The 14,379-nt window shown below is 41.4% G+C and overlaps 1 protein-coding gene across 7 annotated transcripts in view; it reads right to left on the bottom strand.

The window, feature by feature from the left end:
- SNX18 (sorting nexin 18) overlaps window positions 1–14,379 on the bottom strand; it is an 81,179-nt gene that overhangs the window by 51,551 nt on the left and 15,249 nt on the right. Inside the window, exons 2-3 of one of the 7 annotated variants that reach the window (XR_014261957.1) lie at window positions 13,558–13,681; window positions 4,821–4,923 (exon numbers count right to left, since the gene is read on the bottom strand). The exons of 3 other annotated variants lie outside the window; for them this stretch is intronic. Coding sequence is in view for 1 of the 4 variants with exons in the window: in XM_082455884.1 (XP_082312010.1) it covers window positions 4,670–4,923 (254 nt within the window). In the remaining 3 variants the exon portion in view is untranslated. Of the gene's footprint in view, window positions 1–2,158; window positions 4,924–11,098; window positions 13,041–13,557; window positions 13,682–14,379 lie in introns of those variants that run through there. 3 more of the 7 variants (XR_014261958.1, XM_082455884.1, XR_014261956.1) reach the window with 3 other exon arrangements.

Below are 14,379 nucleotides of genomic sequence, written 5' to 3' on the forward strand. Positions count from 1 at the left end.
CTTTCTCACTGATATGCTGGGTCAGCTTCCCCACTATGCTCACAGAGAAGTCCAGCAACTCAGCAGTTAGTTAAGTCCTGAAAGCCATTTCCTCGAGTGACTGAAAATTTAAACCACTAGAAAAATAAGATCTGATGCATCTGACCATTTCAAGCTTACAAATCATTTCCAGCTAGGCTGATGGGACCCACAGCAAAGGAATACCATACACACACCTTGTGTGTTTCTAAGCCCCTTTTCACCCAAGGAAGTTGAACTGCCTTTAAGAAAACAGGCCACTTTTGGAAGCTCCGTCTCTGCCATAGGAATGATGGGATTGGGACATCCTAGGGTCAGGACCAAGTAGGACGAACTCATGATCCCTAGAAAGGCTTTAGCTATGATCCAATCCTAGGTTAACTGCCCACCAACTCAGAGGCCTGGGATAGAAGTGAATCCTCAGCTGGGTTTTTCCATGTTCCTGCCCCCAGACCCCTAGCATAGCGCCCTTCTGTACTCTGCCTAGAAGTCTACTCCACCCACCTCAGACTCACCAGGGCCTACCACGTGGAGAATTGTTGGTTGCTTCTACCTGTGACCAAGGGGAACTTGTCATGGCTGATTCTGACCCTGACCAAGTGGAATTAAACCTTTGACTTGACATGAGCTCCTGTGGTTTCCTTTCTTCCCTCAAACACCCTCTAAGAGAACCTCTCCTTCTCATGCCCCACCCCCTAATCCCAGGCCACAGCTGATTTGTCCAGCTTGGGTCAGATGTCCACCACTGGCCCAAGGAAACTTATGAACTGCAAGATGGCTTGGCCGTTTTAGATGTATTAGAAGGTGCTGAGAAAGCCTAGCCACAGGAAAAAAATAAAATAGACCCATAAAGAAAAGAAATTGACAAATTAAAAAGCCCCACATAGAGGGCAAGCTTAGTTCTTGTTCTTAGTTCTTAGTCCCCAAAGATGGGACTTTTGGCCCCGTGTGGGGTTCGCCAGGTTCCGGTACCCACCCGTGACCCTTTACATTTTGGATCAGGCTGGTTTGAGCTGGCAGCCAACAGCGTCAGTTTCCAACAGAGACAGTGTGTGAAGTGCTCTCCTTAAGTACCTACTATGCATCAGGTGCCGGACTCACGACAGCTATTATTTCAAAACATCTCACTCACAATTTATTGCTATAAGCTTAACAGTTACTGAAGTTACTAACATAAGCAGATACTCAGTGGGACCACCCAAATGGCTTATGGATTTAAATTAATCAAATTTACTACAGAATTTCATGAACAACTTATATGGCAACTGCAGATGGAAGCAAGACAGTGAACTCACTCTTCTATCTTTCTGTTTAAGTCTTTCACATTAAATAAATGCTTCCTTGACTACTGGAGAAAAAATAATTATAATATTCCATTGAAGCTGAGAAATAAAGCAACCTTTGTTTATTTTTAAAAGATAAACATGGCTGATCTGCACTAATCATAATATTTTGAAGGAAAAAAACAATATTCAACATTTTTAGCCTGTAAATAAATAGTATCCTGTTTTACTTATTCTGTTAGCCAAAGATAAGGTTGGAAATGAGAAAACTGGATAATGCTTATGGATTTAAAAGTATCAGACATGGTATTCGATTCTGAGGAAATAAAGGCATAAATGGAAAAAATGGCTTAGTAAATGAACAGAAAAAATGAACTTAGGAAAGAATGACATTTAAAAGTTTATACAATAAACTTTGCATGCTTGACTTGAGAGACTAAAACATTTTTTCAAGTCCTTAATGATGAGAACAGCAGCAAAATTCAAGACAATTAAAAATCGGCATTTAAGAATCTGCTGTATTGTTATGAATAAATCTAAGACAACTGTATCAGTGAAGCCTAAGAAAATCCCAATTATGACTCTATTCAAGCCAAGGAGCACTGACTTTCCGTTTCATTTTCAAATGTGTTCCCTTATTCCAGATTTAAACTGTACCTTCAGATACAAAAGCCTAGAAGGGAAACAGGGTTCCAATGCATGGCTGTAGAACCAGTCTCGCTGCATTATACTTACAGCATATAAACGACTCTGTCTCTAATTAAAATAGCAAAGCCAAGCTCAAGTGCATGCCCTCCTGTTCTAAATACATCATATATCTGAAGTATAAATTATAGAAATAAAGACAAATAATGGCATGAAGGGCATGATAGTTTATTTTAAAAAATTGTACCACACTGATCATAATGACCAGCATACACATTATGATGGCTTTTCTCTTGGGTATTAACATTGCAGTATTTTTGTATACTGAAATGTTTCAATAGGACCAAGAACGTTAGAGATATAAAGATCTTAGATGAAAATGAACACTAATAATTCTGGTGTCCTACCCCACAGAATTAATTTAAACCCCTTGTGAATCAGTGGCATTATAATGTTACATAGTTATGAAGAATGAAAGTTCTCTTCTAAATAGGCAGCATGAACTTATACTTCCTTTTTCTTTAATCTTTAGTTTTTATAATTTAAGCTATGTCCACCCTGGCCAAAGCACAATTCATACACGACACCTCAGATAATTTCAATGCTACTATTGCAAAGTTTAGTGATTTTTACTTAAACAAACAAAAAAAATCAAACCACTGCCAAAAAAGGAGGCAAGTAAAACTGATTTTCCAATCATTTGAAAAGCATAGTGCTTATTTGTCCAATACAGACTCAAACTTAAATTAAATGCTATCATTATAATCTCCAAACTTCTGCAATAAAATTAATATTTATATATATATATATATACACACATATATATATATATATATATATACATACGCACACACACATATATATATATATACACACACATATATATATATATGGGTTTTGTTTATAGAACTGTATTTTGCAACCAACAAGAGAAAGTTATTTTTTAAAGAACAATATATTTGGTTACAGTTCCACATGTTGGTAGTAGAGACAAAGCCACATGATGTTAAATCTGGCTCTAAGTTACCTAAGGTATAAAATTTTGATCAAAATTATGATACTCTGATCTTAAAAATTCAACCCATGTGAGATTACTTTTTAGAGTAAATGTGCTGTTGAATAATCATTTCAATAACCTTCTCTTTTTATGACTATCTGCAAATTGACCCTTTTCTTTAATCAATGTGACTCACCAGCATTTCAAACTGACCTCTTTACTTCTATGTTACCATTTTAATACCCAGGGATTTCTGAGGCAGCATAAGTTTGACTTCATTAAAAACAGTAGATACTTTAACCTTTCAGTGACAGTTTTTAAATCTGTAAACTCAAGAATCACATTACTGAGCTCAGCAACTATAAAAACATTGAGATTTTGGCATTTCTAACCAGAATCTCTTTGTGCTTTTTAAATTAAGCTGCTTTTGAATCTTTTTGGTATTTATCAGCCATTGTATTTCCCTTATAATAATAAAAGAATATACTTAAAGTAATTTTTAAGGTTAAATGTTCTGGGGGCTTATCAATACTTAAAAACAGAAACAAAAACAATTACTTTTTTCCGTCAGCATTTGGAATAGTAGAAATTATTTCTGGTCCCTCCTTAGATCAACCAACACTACTTTTCATCACGTATAACACTGAATTTTACAGACATCCCTGAAAAGTTTTTGATTAAGTAAACGAGTGAATCACAGTGGAGTCTCCATCAGTTAACAGTGTAGATCCAGTAACAAAACAAAACAAAACAAAACAAAAATCACACTGAATGTTAAAAGAAAATCTTCAAGCTAAAAAAAAAAAGAAAAGAAAAGAAAACCCTCCTAAGAATTAAAACCGAGTGTGTGTTGTCACTGATTCTGTGCTCGTGTCTCCAATTGATTAGACTCCTTCTCTGGGTTATAAGACATGTTCGATGAAATCTCCACACCAAGTTTCCAGGACACTTGAGTGAAGAGGCTATGCTACTGTAGCATCTAAGGGAACAGAGTGGCACCGTTTTCTTCCCTAACAGACACCACATCCAAAGATGAGCATGCGTGTCCCTCCACTGTGCTCACCAGCATGCATCAGGAGACAGAACTTGCTGGGCAAACTGATGACAGCTGATCCTCCCACCCCACCCCCAGCATCAACAGGAGGTTCCCAGCAGTTTGTCATTATGTGCACTGGCCTTTCACTCTTTCAGTCAGAAAAGTTGTGGTTACTTTAAAAAGGGGGTGGGGGGGGTGGAGAAATGAAAAAACCAAGAGTCTAAAGGCACAAAGTCGCATAGCTGCTCTGGTTGGAGTTTGTAAACAGAGAATAAGTTGAATTTAGGTAATCCCAATCTGTGAGAGTAAAAAGGCATCCACAGCAGGCTTTTATCCAGCCAGCTTCTTTGAGACCCTTCATGGGTTTTGAGGTCTACAAAGTATGCACTAAAATACCCATACTTCAAAAAGCAATAAGGCAAATAGTATAATCATTATTCCAAAAGTTACAATGGTAGTGTAGGCATACATAGTATAATTTAGTTACAATGTGTGGTACTGTTTCTATTATATAACCATATTAACTGCTTCTTTCCTACATAATTATATATTCAGCCGAGTTTCAGTTGAACACAAAACCATCCTTGTACCACTGCTGATAGTTGGCAATAGCTCTTTGATAGCAGTTTTTATTCTGCTGTAGAAATTATCCTTGAACTGAAAAAAAGTCCATAATCCAACCTCCAGTCATTAAACACTATCATATTTGTGAAGAGCCTCTTCCAACTTCTGCGTCACTTTTTGGAAAAATATTATTTGTTGTTGTAAGAAATGCTGCATCTGTGATTTAAAGTCTCTTACTCGAATTTGATGGAAGTGGTGAATTTCTGCCAAAGTGGCAAAAGAAATAGTGTTACAGCGATCCTGAATGCCATCAGCCTTTTGGACCTCCATCTTCCCTTCTTCCACGTGTCGCCTACTCTCCTTTACTTTGGTAAGAGCTCCTGTAGTTAAAAAAAAAAATTAATTAAAAAATATATATGTATCCCAGTGGTACAGCTACATAGTAAACAGAATGCTGGGCATTATAAATACTTGCCTGAACTATTTTCAAGTCCTTTGGCATTTAAAGGGTTGACTATAATCACTTATTAAAAAAGAAGAACTCTGGTAAAGTTTCTGAAAACACCTCCATTGCTGCAACTTCACTTATCAAAACCAGCTTTTGCCATTGACCAAGTAGCTATAGCATGTTTCATCTCTTGCAGGCAGAGATACTATAAACGACAGATAACAAACTGCAAGGAATTGTCCCTAAAAAGACAAACTAAGAAACTCTGCAGTTTTTACATTCTTAAGAGAAAAGGTGTGACACCATTATATATGCATATATTAAGAGAGACATTTATAAAGGGGAGAATACTGCATGCTTGCCTGCTTCTGACTCTACATTCTATCAGGAGACCCATACCTGCAGCATAATGGCCCTGTGAAGTAAAAATTTGCCTCCTTTTCCTTTTTTTTTTTTCTTGGCCATGTGGCATGCGGGATCTTAGTTCTCCAACCAGGGATCAAACCCGTGCTCCCTGCAGTGGAAGCTCAGAGTCCTAACCACTGGACCGCCAGGGAAGTCCCTCGCCTCCTTTTCTTTAGGAGCTCTAAAGATCAGTGAGTGATGAGCCTGCCCTAGTGATGATCTGGGAAAGAAGCAAGAGGGTGTCATAGCCTCCAGTCAAGAAATGTCCCCAGAGGGTGTGTGCAAGGAGGAGGGAAGAGGACGATCTCTGTGGCAGACGCCATATGAGGACAGACCCTCCCCTAGAAGCATAGTCATATGAAAACACAAAAGGCTGAGGATGCTTAGGGGGTAGGAAAAATAAAGACTATTCATGGGTTTGTAAAAATGATAAAGTTCAGATCACTTGAGCACAGTCAGCTCAAGAATGCAGAATACCTGACTCCACATGGCACCCATTCTACTAAACCATGATCAAAGACAAGAGACAAACGTCTAGGACACCTGGCTTGGTGGTCTGCGGACATGGTGATGCTACAGGGGGGAAAGGTAGCCTGTTTAGAAGGCAGTGGGGAAGCTGAGCAACTATGTTGTGGAAATGTTCAGTTTTAGCTAATGGTGAAATATGCAGGGGAAAAGCCCTATATCTAAATTTCTTCAAATCTACAAAATAACATAGAGTAAACCTAGTATTAAATACAACGCTTAGAGGTTAAACAGCGTCCTTTTTTTTTTTTTTTTGGGCACAGCTCAAAGACCTGAGAAATTAAAACCCACTGACAACAAATGTTATAGCTATGTATGTATGTATGTATATTTTCATTTATTTATTCTAAAGAAGATCTTTACCTGAAAAGCAGGAGAGCCCTGGAGGAGAGAGAATACCCTGCTTCCCCTGTGACCACACAGAGGAGATGCCGTTCGTGTTGGCACAGCTACAGGAAGACCCCTGACCCATTCCCCTAAGAAGCCATCTCCCTGAAAATACAGCCCTGTTAACATTTTCCCCATGGCAGATGGGACTCGGGAAGCAGTGAAACCTGCCTGCTTGTGGTCTCATACTAAACAGAGAAAGAGCGCTCCCCATCAGAGAGAGAAAATAATTTTTTGTAGCAAACTTATGTTCATTATATTTGTACAAGTGTCCTGTCCCAGTTTATATGTAAAAATTGAAGTTGAAGAGACCAGGGAAGCATGAGACAGAAAACTAAAAAAGAAAAGAAAAATATTTCAAAAAGATGGCTGAGAATATGAAATGTATGTTTCAAATGGTTGAGAGCGAGAACAAGAAGTCAAGAGAGCCAAGTCTCAGGAGATCTGACTGTTCATGTGAGTCGGGGCCGAGGTGCCAGGCCCACCGTGTGAACACAGAGGACAGGCGCCGGAGCCCTGCCCCCGCAGACCCCCGGGCAGCTGTGCAGCAGCTGTGGCCTGTCCTGCGAATATGCTGCAGGTATTACTTGTTCTACTTACTAGAGTCCAGCACAGAGGAGCTCGGAAACCTGGCCCTGAGCTGTGCCAATGTCAACGAACCTGCAGCTTGCCAGACTCCAGATGAGATCACCATATTCTCAGAAATGACATTCTATTACACAGAACTGCAGACTGCAGACGTGCATCCGTAAAACCAACTTACAAATGAACAAGACTGAAGTTTTCACAACTTGAATCACATCGGCATACATTTTCAAAACTCCTGGACACAGTACAAGTATTAAATCTCTCCAAGGGGTCTTCCCTGGTGGCACAGTGGTTGAGAATCTGCCTGCCAATGCAGGGGACACGGGTTCGAGCCCTGGTCTGGGAAGATCCCACATGCCGCGGAGCAACTAGGCCCGTACGCCACAATTGCTGAGCCTGCGCGTCTGGAGCCTGTGCTCTGCAACTAGAGAGGCCGCGACAGTGAGAGGCCCGCGCACCGCGATGAAGAGTGGCCCCCGCTTGCCGCAACTGGAGAAAGCCCTAGCACAGAAACAAAGACCCAACACAGCCATAAATAAATAAATGAATAAATAAATAAACCCAAACGTTTAAAAAAAAAAAAAATCTCTCCAAGGCCTGAATGCCTTTTGGCATTTGACACCTTTAAGCTTTCTGAGTGTACATACTAAAGGAGCCGAGAATTTAAGACTCACTTTTCTCCCACCTGTAAGTTTCTTTACTAAATAACACAGAGCCCCAAACAGTTGGGCTCTGGGGCTAGAATCTCAGCTTGTTTACCAACATTTATGGAGGGTCTAACGTGTAGAGCACAGAGCTGGCACACGGGGGACTCACAAGAAACGTTCAAGTCCCCACCCTCCAGAAGCTCTCGAGGAAACCACCTCGCAAAGCACACTGAGGACAGGCACACAACCATGACATGAAGTGAAACAGGACCACAAAGCACAGAATTCTGCACAGGAGCTGAATATGGCTTTCTCCAAGATAACGTGATTGTGTCACAAGGGAAAATGCTCGGAGGGCCTGCTACGTGCCAGGCAGTGCTGAGGACAAAGGGGGGAGGAGGGGGCAGAGGCAGGGAACAGGCGTAGATAACAGTAAATGGTAGCGGCCAAAAATAGTCACAATATAGGCGAGGCACTTTCCGTGTACCAACTCTAACCCCGCTGCTACTTTGTAACAGACATTACTGCTATTTTATGACAAGGGAACTGAGAAAGCCACCCAACCTCTTTGAGCCTCAAAGTCAACGGTAACCCAGAGAGAGGCAGAGGAGATGGGATCTGAGTGCACAATGACTTCAAAGCAAACACTACAAATATTCAGAAAAGAAACTGGAGCCTGAATAGGCAAAAAAGCAAGGTGGGCGCCGGTGGGCAGGGTGCAGGGGATAAGGGCTGGGCCACTGAGGATCAGCTGTCCCCTCTCCTCCCCTTGACCCCAGGCCTCCCCACCCCCTGCCCCGGAGCTGGGGCTCCCACACTGCCCTTCTCCCTTCCCACCTTCCTTGCAGGTCCCGGACTTTTATTCTGACATGCAAGTCAGAAGACCTTGTGAGTATGTAAAATAAACCATATAGGTTTTGAAATTTTCCCTCTGGAATCTTACGAACCTCATTCAATTCACTAATTGTACCTGCAAAGCCTTTTAATATTTATAAGATGTCTGATTTTAATATTTATAAGACGTCTGATTTTCTTATCTTTGTAGCATATGATTAGGATGCCACAAAACAAAACATCGAAAAAGCAGCACATATTTCATTATTTTGAAAATGTAAGCTCAGACTTACATGGGGCAGGGGGGCCTCTCTTCCCATGTGCCCCAACCCCCACCCTGGACTTAGATCCTACTGGAAAATTATATAAATTAAGAACTACCACCAAAAATAGTAACATACAATCCCTGGATGGGCTTTGCCTTTGTTTGCTCTAGTGCAGTTGGACATCCCAGCAAAAAATTACTTTATTTTGCAAACTAGGAAGGACAGAAAAAAACACTGAGGAGAGTAAGCACCCAAAGGCCAATTTCACTTGGAATTTTGGTTTAACGCACTTAATGCAATTCAAATCCATTAGCAGGATGCATCAGGATTGCAAGTAGCAAGGAAATAGGAGGAGATATAAGATTTGTTTTTTAAAAAGAGACATACTTCCTATTTTAGGGACTATTTTTTGATGTGACAAGATTTACATGCCTGAAACCATTAAAACTCTATACAAGGCAGCATATGTATTAAACAGCATTCTATAAATGTACAAACTCTGGTAGAAGAGTGAGTGCTAGGTGTAATCAAGGAAGATCATGTCTCCACAAAACGGGACCCACAAATTTAGAGCAAGTTTTAAAACAACAACAGCAACAACCTCTTTTAACTAAAATGTAGCTAAACTGATTTTCCCCCAGATCCACCTCCAGAAGAAAAATGATTAACAATAAAACAGGCTGATAGCAGTATACTTTTTTTTTTTTTTTGGGCTGCACTGGGTCTTTGTTGCTGTGCGCGGGCTTTCTCTAGTTGTGGCGAGCAGGGGCTACTCTTCATTGTGGTACGCGGGCTTCTCCTTGCGGTGGCTTCTCTTGTTGAGGAGCATGGGCTCTAGGCGCGCGGGCTTCAGTAGTTGTGGCTCGCGGGCTCTAGAGCACAGGCTCAGTAGTTGTGGCGCACGGGCTTAGTTGCTCCATGGCATGTGGGATCTTCCTGGACCAGGGCTCGAACCCGTGTCCCCTGCATTGGCAGGTGGATTCTTAACCACTGTGCCACCAGGGAAGTCCCAGCAATATACTTTTTGAAAAATCATAAGAGTTCCTGAGTTGAGACAGCAGTCCAGTTCTTCTCTAAGCAGCTGGCTGTTAAAGTTCAGGATGACAACCCCAAAGACCTTCAACACCAAACCCCCCAAAAAGAAAGTTATCTTTTGTAAAATATTATTCAAAGTTTAAAAAATTATTTCCTTTAAGAAGAAAACCATTTTGCTTTTAAATATTCATCTTACAATCCTCTGGTTAGTTCTTCCTATACATTTTAACAAACACTAAGAGTTTAGTGTGTTTGCTTCCTTATGAGAAAGATAAAGTCAAGTCATTCAGTAAGCTAATTATGGAAGTTAATTAACTGGTTTACCGTCTGAGAGTAAACAGGAAAAAAAAAAAGTGGCATCCTTTAAACAGCTCAAGCTATCCATCTGAACAAATAGCATGGGTGTTTAAACACTTGGGGATTGACAAACAGAACTATTGGGTTGGTCAAAAAGTTCATTCGGGTTTTCGGTAACATCTTAAAGAAAAACCCAAACAAACTTTTTGGCCAAGCCAGTACTTTCTGGAGTTTCCCTGAAGCTTCTCTCTTAACCTACTGAATTTCTAAATTCTGGGTTCTCTCAAGATCAAAGTGGGTACATATTTTTCCAATAGAAATTATATTACAAACATTGGTTAGATGTAAGAAAAACAGTTTAAGTAACAGAACTAGCACTTGGGTTTTGTCACAAATGGCGTATTCTCGCAGTTTGCCGTTTCTCAAACTGGGAATTATCTGTACACACTTCTACACTTCACATATTTTCATACTTAAAATATTAAGTATCACAAGGAAGGCAGAGACAGCCGCATTTCCAATCAGGTTTAGCTTCTAAGGAGTGAGAGTTGGAGAAAGAAAACTACTGGAGCAGAGTTAGATCACTACAGACTTGCTACTTCTAGGATAGCTTGAAAAATTAATTTGTAGCTTAAGAAACAACTGCAGAGGTACAATGTAACCAGCTGTAGAGTTGTAACAAAGCATTACAGCATATTTTTAAGTATTCTCTCAGCCGTACTGCATTTTTTACCAAACCCAAGAGGAGTGTAAATAAAAGCTAAAACCATGGCCCAGAATCTCAAGAGCAAAGGGAACACACATTTTTATCATGCAATCAATAAAAAAACAGGCAAGGGTTTTCAAAACCTGTACTTTTTAGGTGGCTAATTTAGAAGGTATCTATCCCCTGCCACGCCTCTCCTCTCATAAACATCACATTGCTATCTTGCTTTCATAACAGAAAAGGAAAATCAGAGAATTAAGGGAGAGAAATGATAAAATAAAGCCTAAGGTGAAAAGTAGTTGCTGTTGTATTAAACAGAAGACCCCATAACACTTATGGTTAGGGCAGTGGTTTTAAAATGAAAGAAAATTAATGTCAAACAGGTAGCTAGTGGGAAGCAGCCACACAGCACAGGGAGATCAGCTCGGTGCTCTGTGACCACCTAGAGGGGTGGGATAGGGAGGGTGGGAGGGAGACCCAAGAGGGAGGGGATATGGGGATATATGTATATGTATAGCTGATTCACTTTGTTATACAGCAGAAACTAACACACCCTTGTAAAGCAATTATACTCCGATAAAGATGTTAAAAAAAAAAAATGAAAGAAAATTAAAAATAGGAGGGATCAGAGGGAAACACATTTTAGAATGGGAGCCTAAGTACATAACTGTAAAACTGTCTCTCGGGCTAAAAGACAGACATTATATGGAATAATATTTGAGCAAAATAAGATTTTACTATGAAAAGAAAATGGTGGAGGCAAGTATTAAATTCTGACATTAAATAAGAAGGGGCTGACAACACAGAGCAGTATGGTATCCTTCATTTAGAAAAAAACAGTAACAAGACAAAATAACAAGAAGGTAACAAATGAAAAATGGCGCAGCCTCCCCAAGTTACACAACTGAAAATAAACCAAGTGTATTTGAAGTACGGGAAAAAGTATTAATGGAAGTGGGGCAATATATTTCCACCACACCCATGACTGTGCTCCCAAACAGGCGAAAGCAATCCAGCTCCCGTTCAGGACACCGGGCTGAGCTGGACACATTTCAGGGGTTTCTTCCTCAGAGGGCGGCAGAAAGGAACACAAAGACAGCCCCTCCTAAAAAGGCTTACAGGCTGAGAGGGAACCTTCCGCTGAGCACACAATCTAATTACTCAATCAGCTGGACAAGTTATTAAAATTTCTCCACAGGACAGAAGGTTCACCCAGGAGCTGATCACCCTAAGCCTTTATTCCAAAGGGTGGGCCAGGAACCCTGAGGACTTCCTTCTCATCCATCACTCTGTCCTGGCAAGGCACCCACTGGGGAAGCCGGGAGAGCTCATTCGTCGGTGAGAAGGGCAGAGTTGGGTCCCGGATTTTTTTTTTAATGCACTATAAGGGCTTTAGATGAGTTTTTGGTACAGTTTTCTCAGTCTCTCTAACAAGAGGCTAAGTGACTTGTCCAAAGTCCCACAGCTAACTCCTGGCAAAGAACCCACCCTTCCTCCCTGCCTGCCTGCCCTGCCACTTCCCACTTAACATTCCAGGCAGGGCCTCTGTTCCACTCTGTTGAAAAGGGTCCTTCCCTTTCCACGTTTGGAGAGGTAAAAGGAAAACTAAACCAGTATTTCAGCTTTGCTTTAGGATCTGCTATTAACAAAATCTCCCAGACTCCTTTGGCATTCTTAGCTGACTCTATACATGCAAAATTCCTAACAGGTTCATCTTTATACTTATGGCAATCGCCCAGTCTCAGGGAAAGGCACTTTGCCTGCTTCACCATCACCAAACCCAGCAGAACTCATGTCCTAAATTCACTCCCAGCCCTCTCCTACCATGTGCTTGGTATCTTACAATGTGAGCACAGTTTTAAAGCGTGCTCAGGCTGGAGCGAGCATCCTGCTTCATAATCCGCATGCACTCAATTTCAGAGGAATATTACACGTTTGTGGTGAACATAAAAACATAAAGAAATCAATCCTATGACAAAGTTCATTAATATTATAACCTTAAAGGGCTCAAACTCAAACAAGCTCATTTTATAGATTAATTACAATCCAGGAAGTCAGCACCATTTTTTCTTTCTTTTTTTTTTTTTTTAATTTATTTATTTATTTATTGGCTGCATTGGGTCTTCGTTGCTGCGCACAGGCTTTCACCAGTTGCAGCGAGCGGGGGCTACTCTTTGTTGTGGCGCGCAGGCTTCTCATTGCAGTGGCCTCTTGCTGTGGAGCATGGGCTTTAGGTGCGCAGGCTTCAGTAGTTGTGGCTCGCGGGTTCTAGAGCGCAGGCTCAGTAGTTGTGGAGCACGGGCTTAGTTGCTCTGTGGCATGTGGGATCTTCCGGGACCAGGGCTCGAACCCGCGTCCCCTGCATTGGCAGGCGGATTCTTAACCACTGTGCCACCAGGGAAGTCCCAGCACCATTTTCAAAAGCATCACGTTATTTACACAGCATGCCATTAAATTATGTACATCAGTAAAACTGTTTAGGAAGCATTTTATTGCCATTTTGGTTTTTCTAAAATGAGAGCAGTGAAGCTCTGGTGTCATCTAGTCAATTAGCACATTTTAAGAACCCACTACCAGCTGAACTAAAGCACATTAGCAAATACAGTCACACTACATTAAACTCTGCTGTATCGTTTCCTTCTGATTTGCAGAGAGAAAGCACTTTCCTGGCAACTTCTGACCCAGCAAAACTAGACGGGGGTGAAAAACCACTGCAGTGCCTCAGGCATTTTAACCAGGGAGGCCCTAAATTCAGCTGAAGAAGTTGTCCAGCTTCCTTTCAGTTTCCCTGGTTAAGGCCCTCTCCTCCACCTCCCTCAGGCCCCCCCAGGGCTTGCTGGCTGCTCCAAAGGCTCCCAACCCACCAGTTTCTGCACCTGAACTTTGCCTTCCTTTCTTCAACCAACTCTCTTATTCTCAGTATGCTTTGTCCCTCCTCAGACCAATTATACAAAAGGCCCAGTCACTAAGCAACAGGGATCCAAAGGCTACATTTTCTCCCTTAAAAAAAAAAAAAAAAAGCATTTTATTTAATTTTGAAATCATGAATGTGCCAGAAACATTAGCTAGATTTTCTGTCTTCCCAAGACCCTGTCCCAGAAAACCCAGGCCTTGGTGTGAGGGACAGAACAGGAGACAGGCTGAAGGGCACAGGGACAGCTGCACAGAAGTTGCCCAAGACTCGACTAGACCTGTTTTTCTTCATTCCCTCGTATGCGTAAAATGTTGAAAGAGAATGCTAATTTGGTCAACGTGGCCTACTTTGCTCTTATCCTCTCATCACTGGTACCCACCCCTCTGGGTCCCTGCTAACTCCCCATTAACTCTTTCCCCTCCCCTTTCCTTCCTCCTTTTGGTCTCCACCCATCCACTTGTTGATTCCTCCTTGATTCCCCTCTCTGCTCCAATATTTACTTTCTGATTTTTTTTTTTTTTTTTTTTTTTTTAGTAAAATGGCTCAAAAGACAAAGGCTGACATGCACGTAACAGAGGCAGGACGGCCGTCCATCCAGGCAAAACAGTCCCACGTGAGCACCTGCTCTATGCAAAAGCTGTGGTCTGCACCCCGCGGGTCTCGTTTTCTTCGCTCAGAGGTGGCCAGGAAACTTAGACAAGGTAAGCAACTTTATGAGGTGTCAGCTGCACATGAACCTGGGCTGCCCAACTTCCCAGCCCAAGCAGTTCCCTGTACCTGCCCA

The sequence above is a fragment of the Balaenoptera physalus genome (genome assembly GCF_965194825.1).
Source record: "Balaenoptera physalus genome assembly, chromosome: 3".
In the NCBI taxonomy this organism is placed as follows: domain Eukaryota; kingdom Metazoa; phylum Chordata; class Mammalia; order Artiodactyla; family Balaenopteridae; genus Balaenoptera; species Balaenoptera physalus.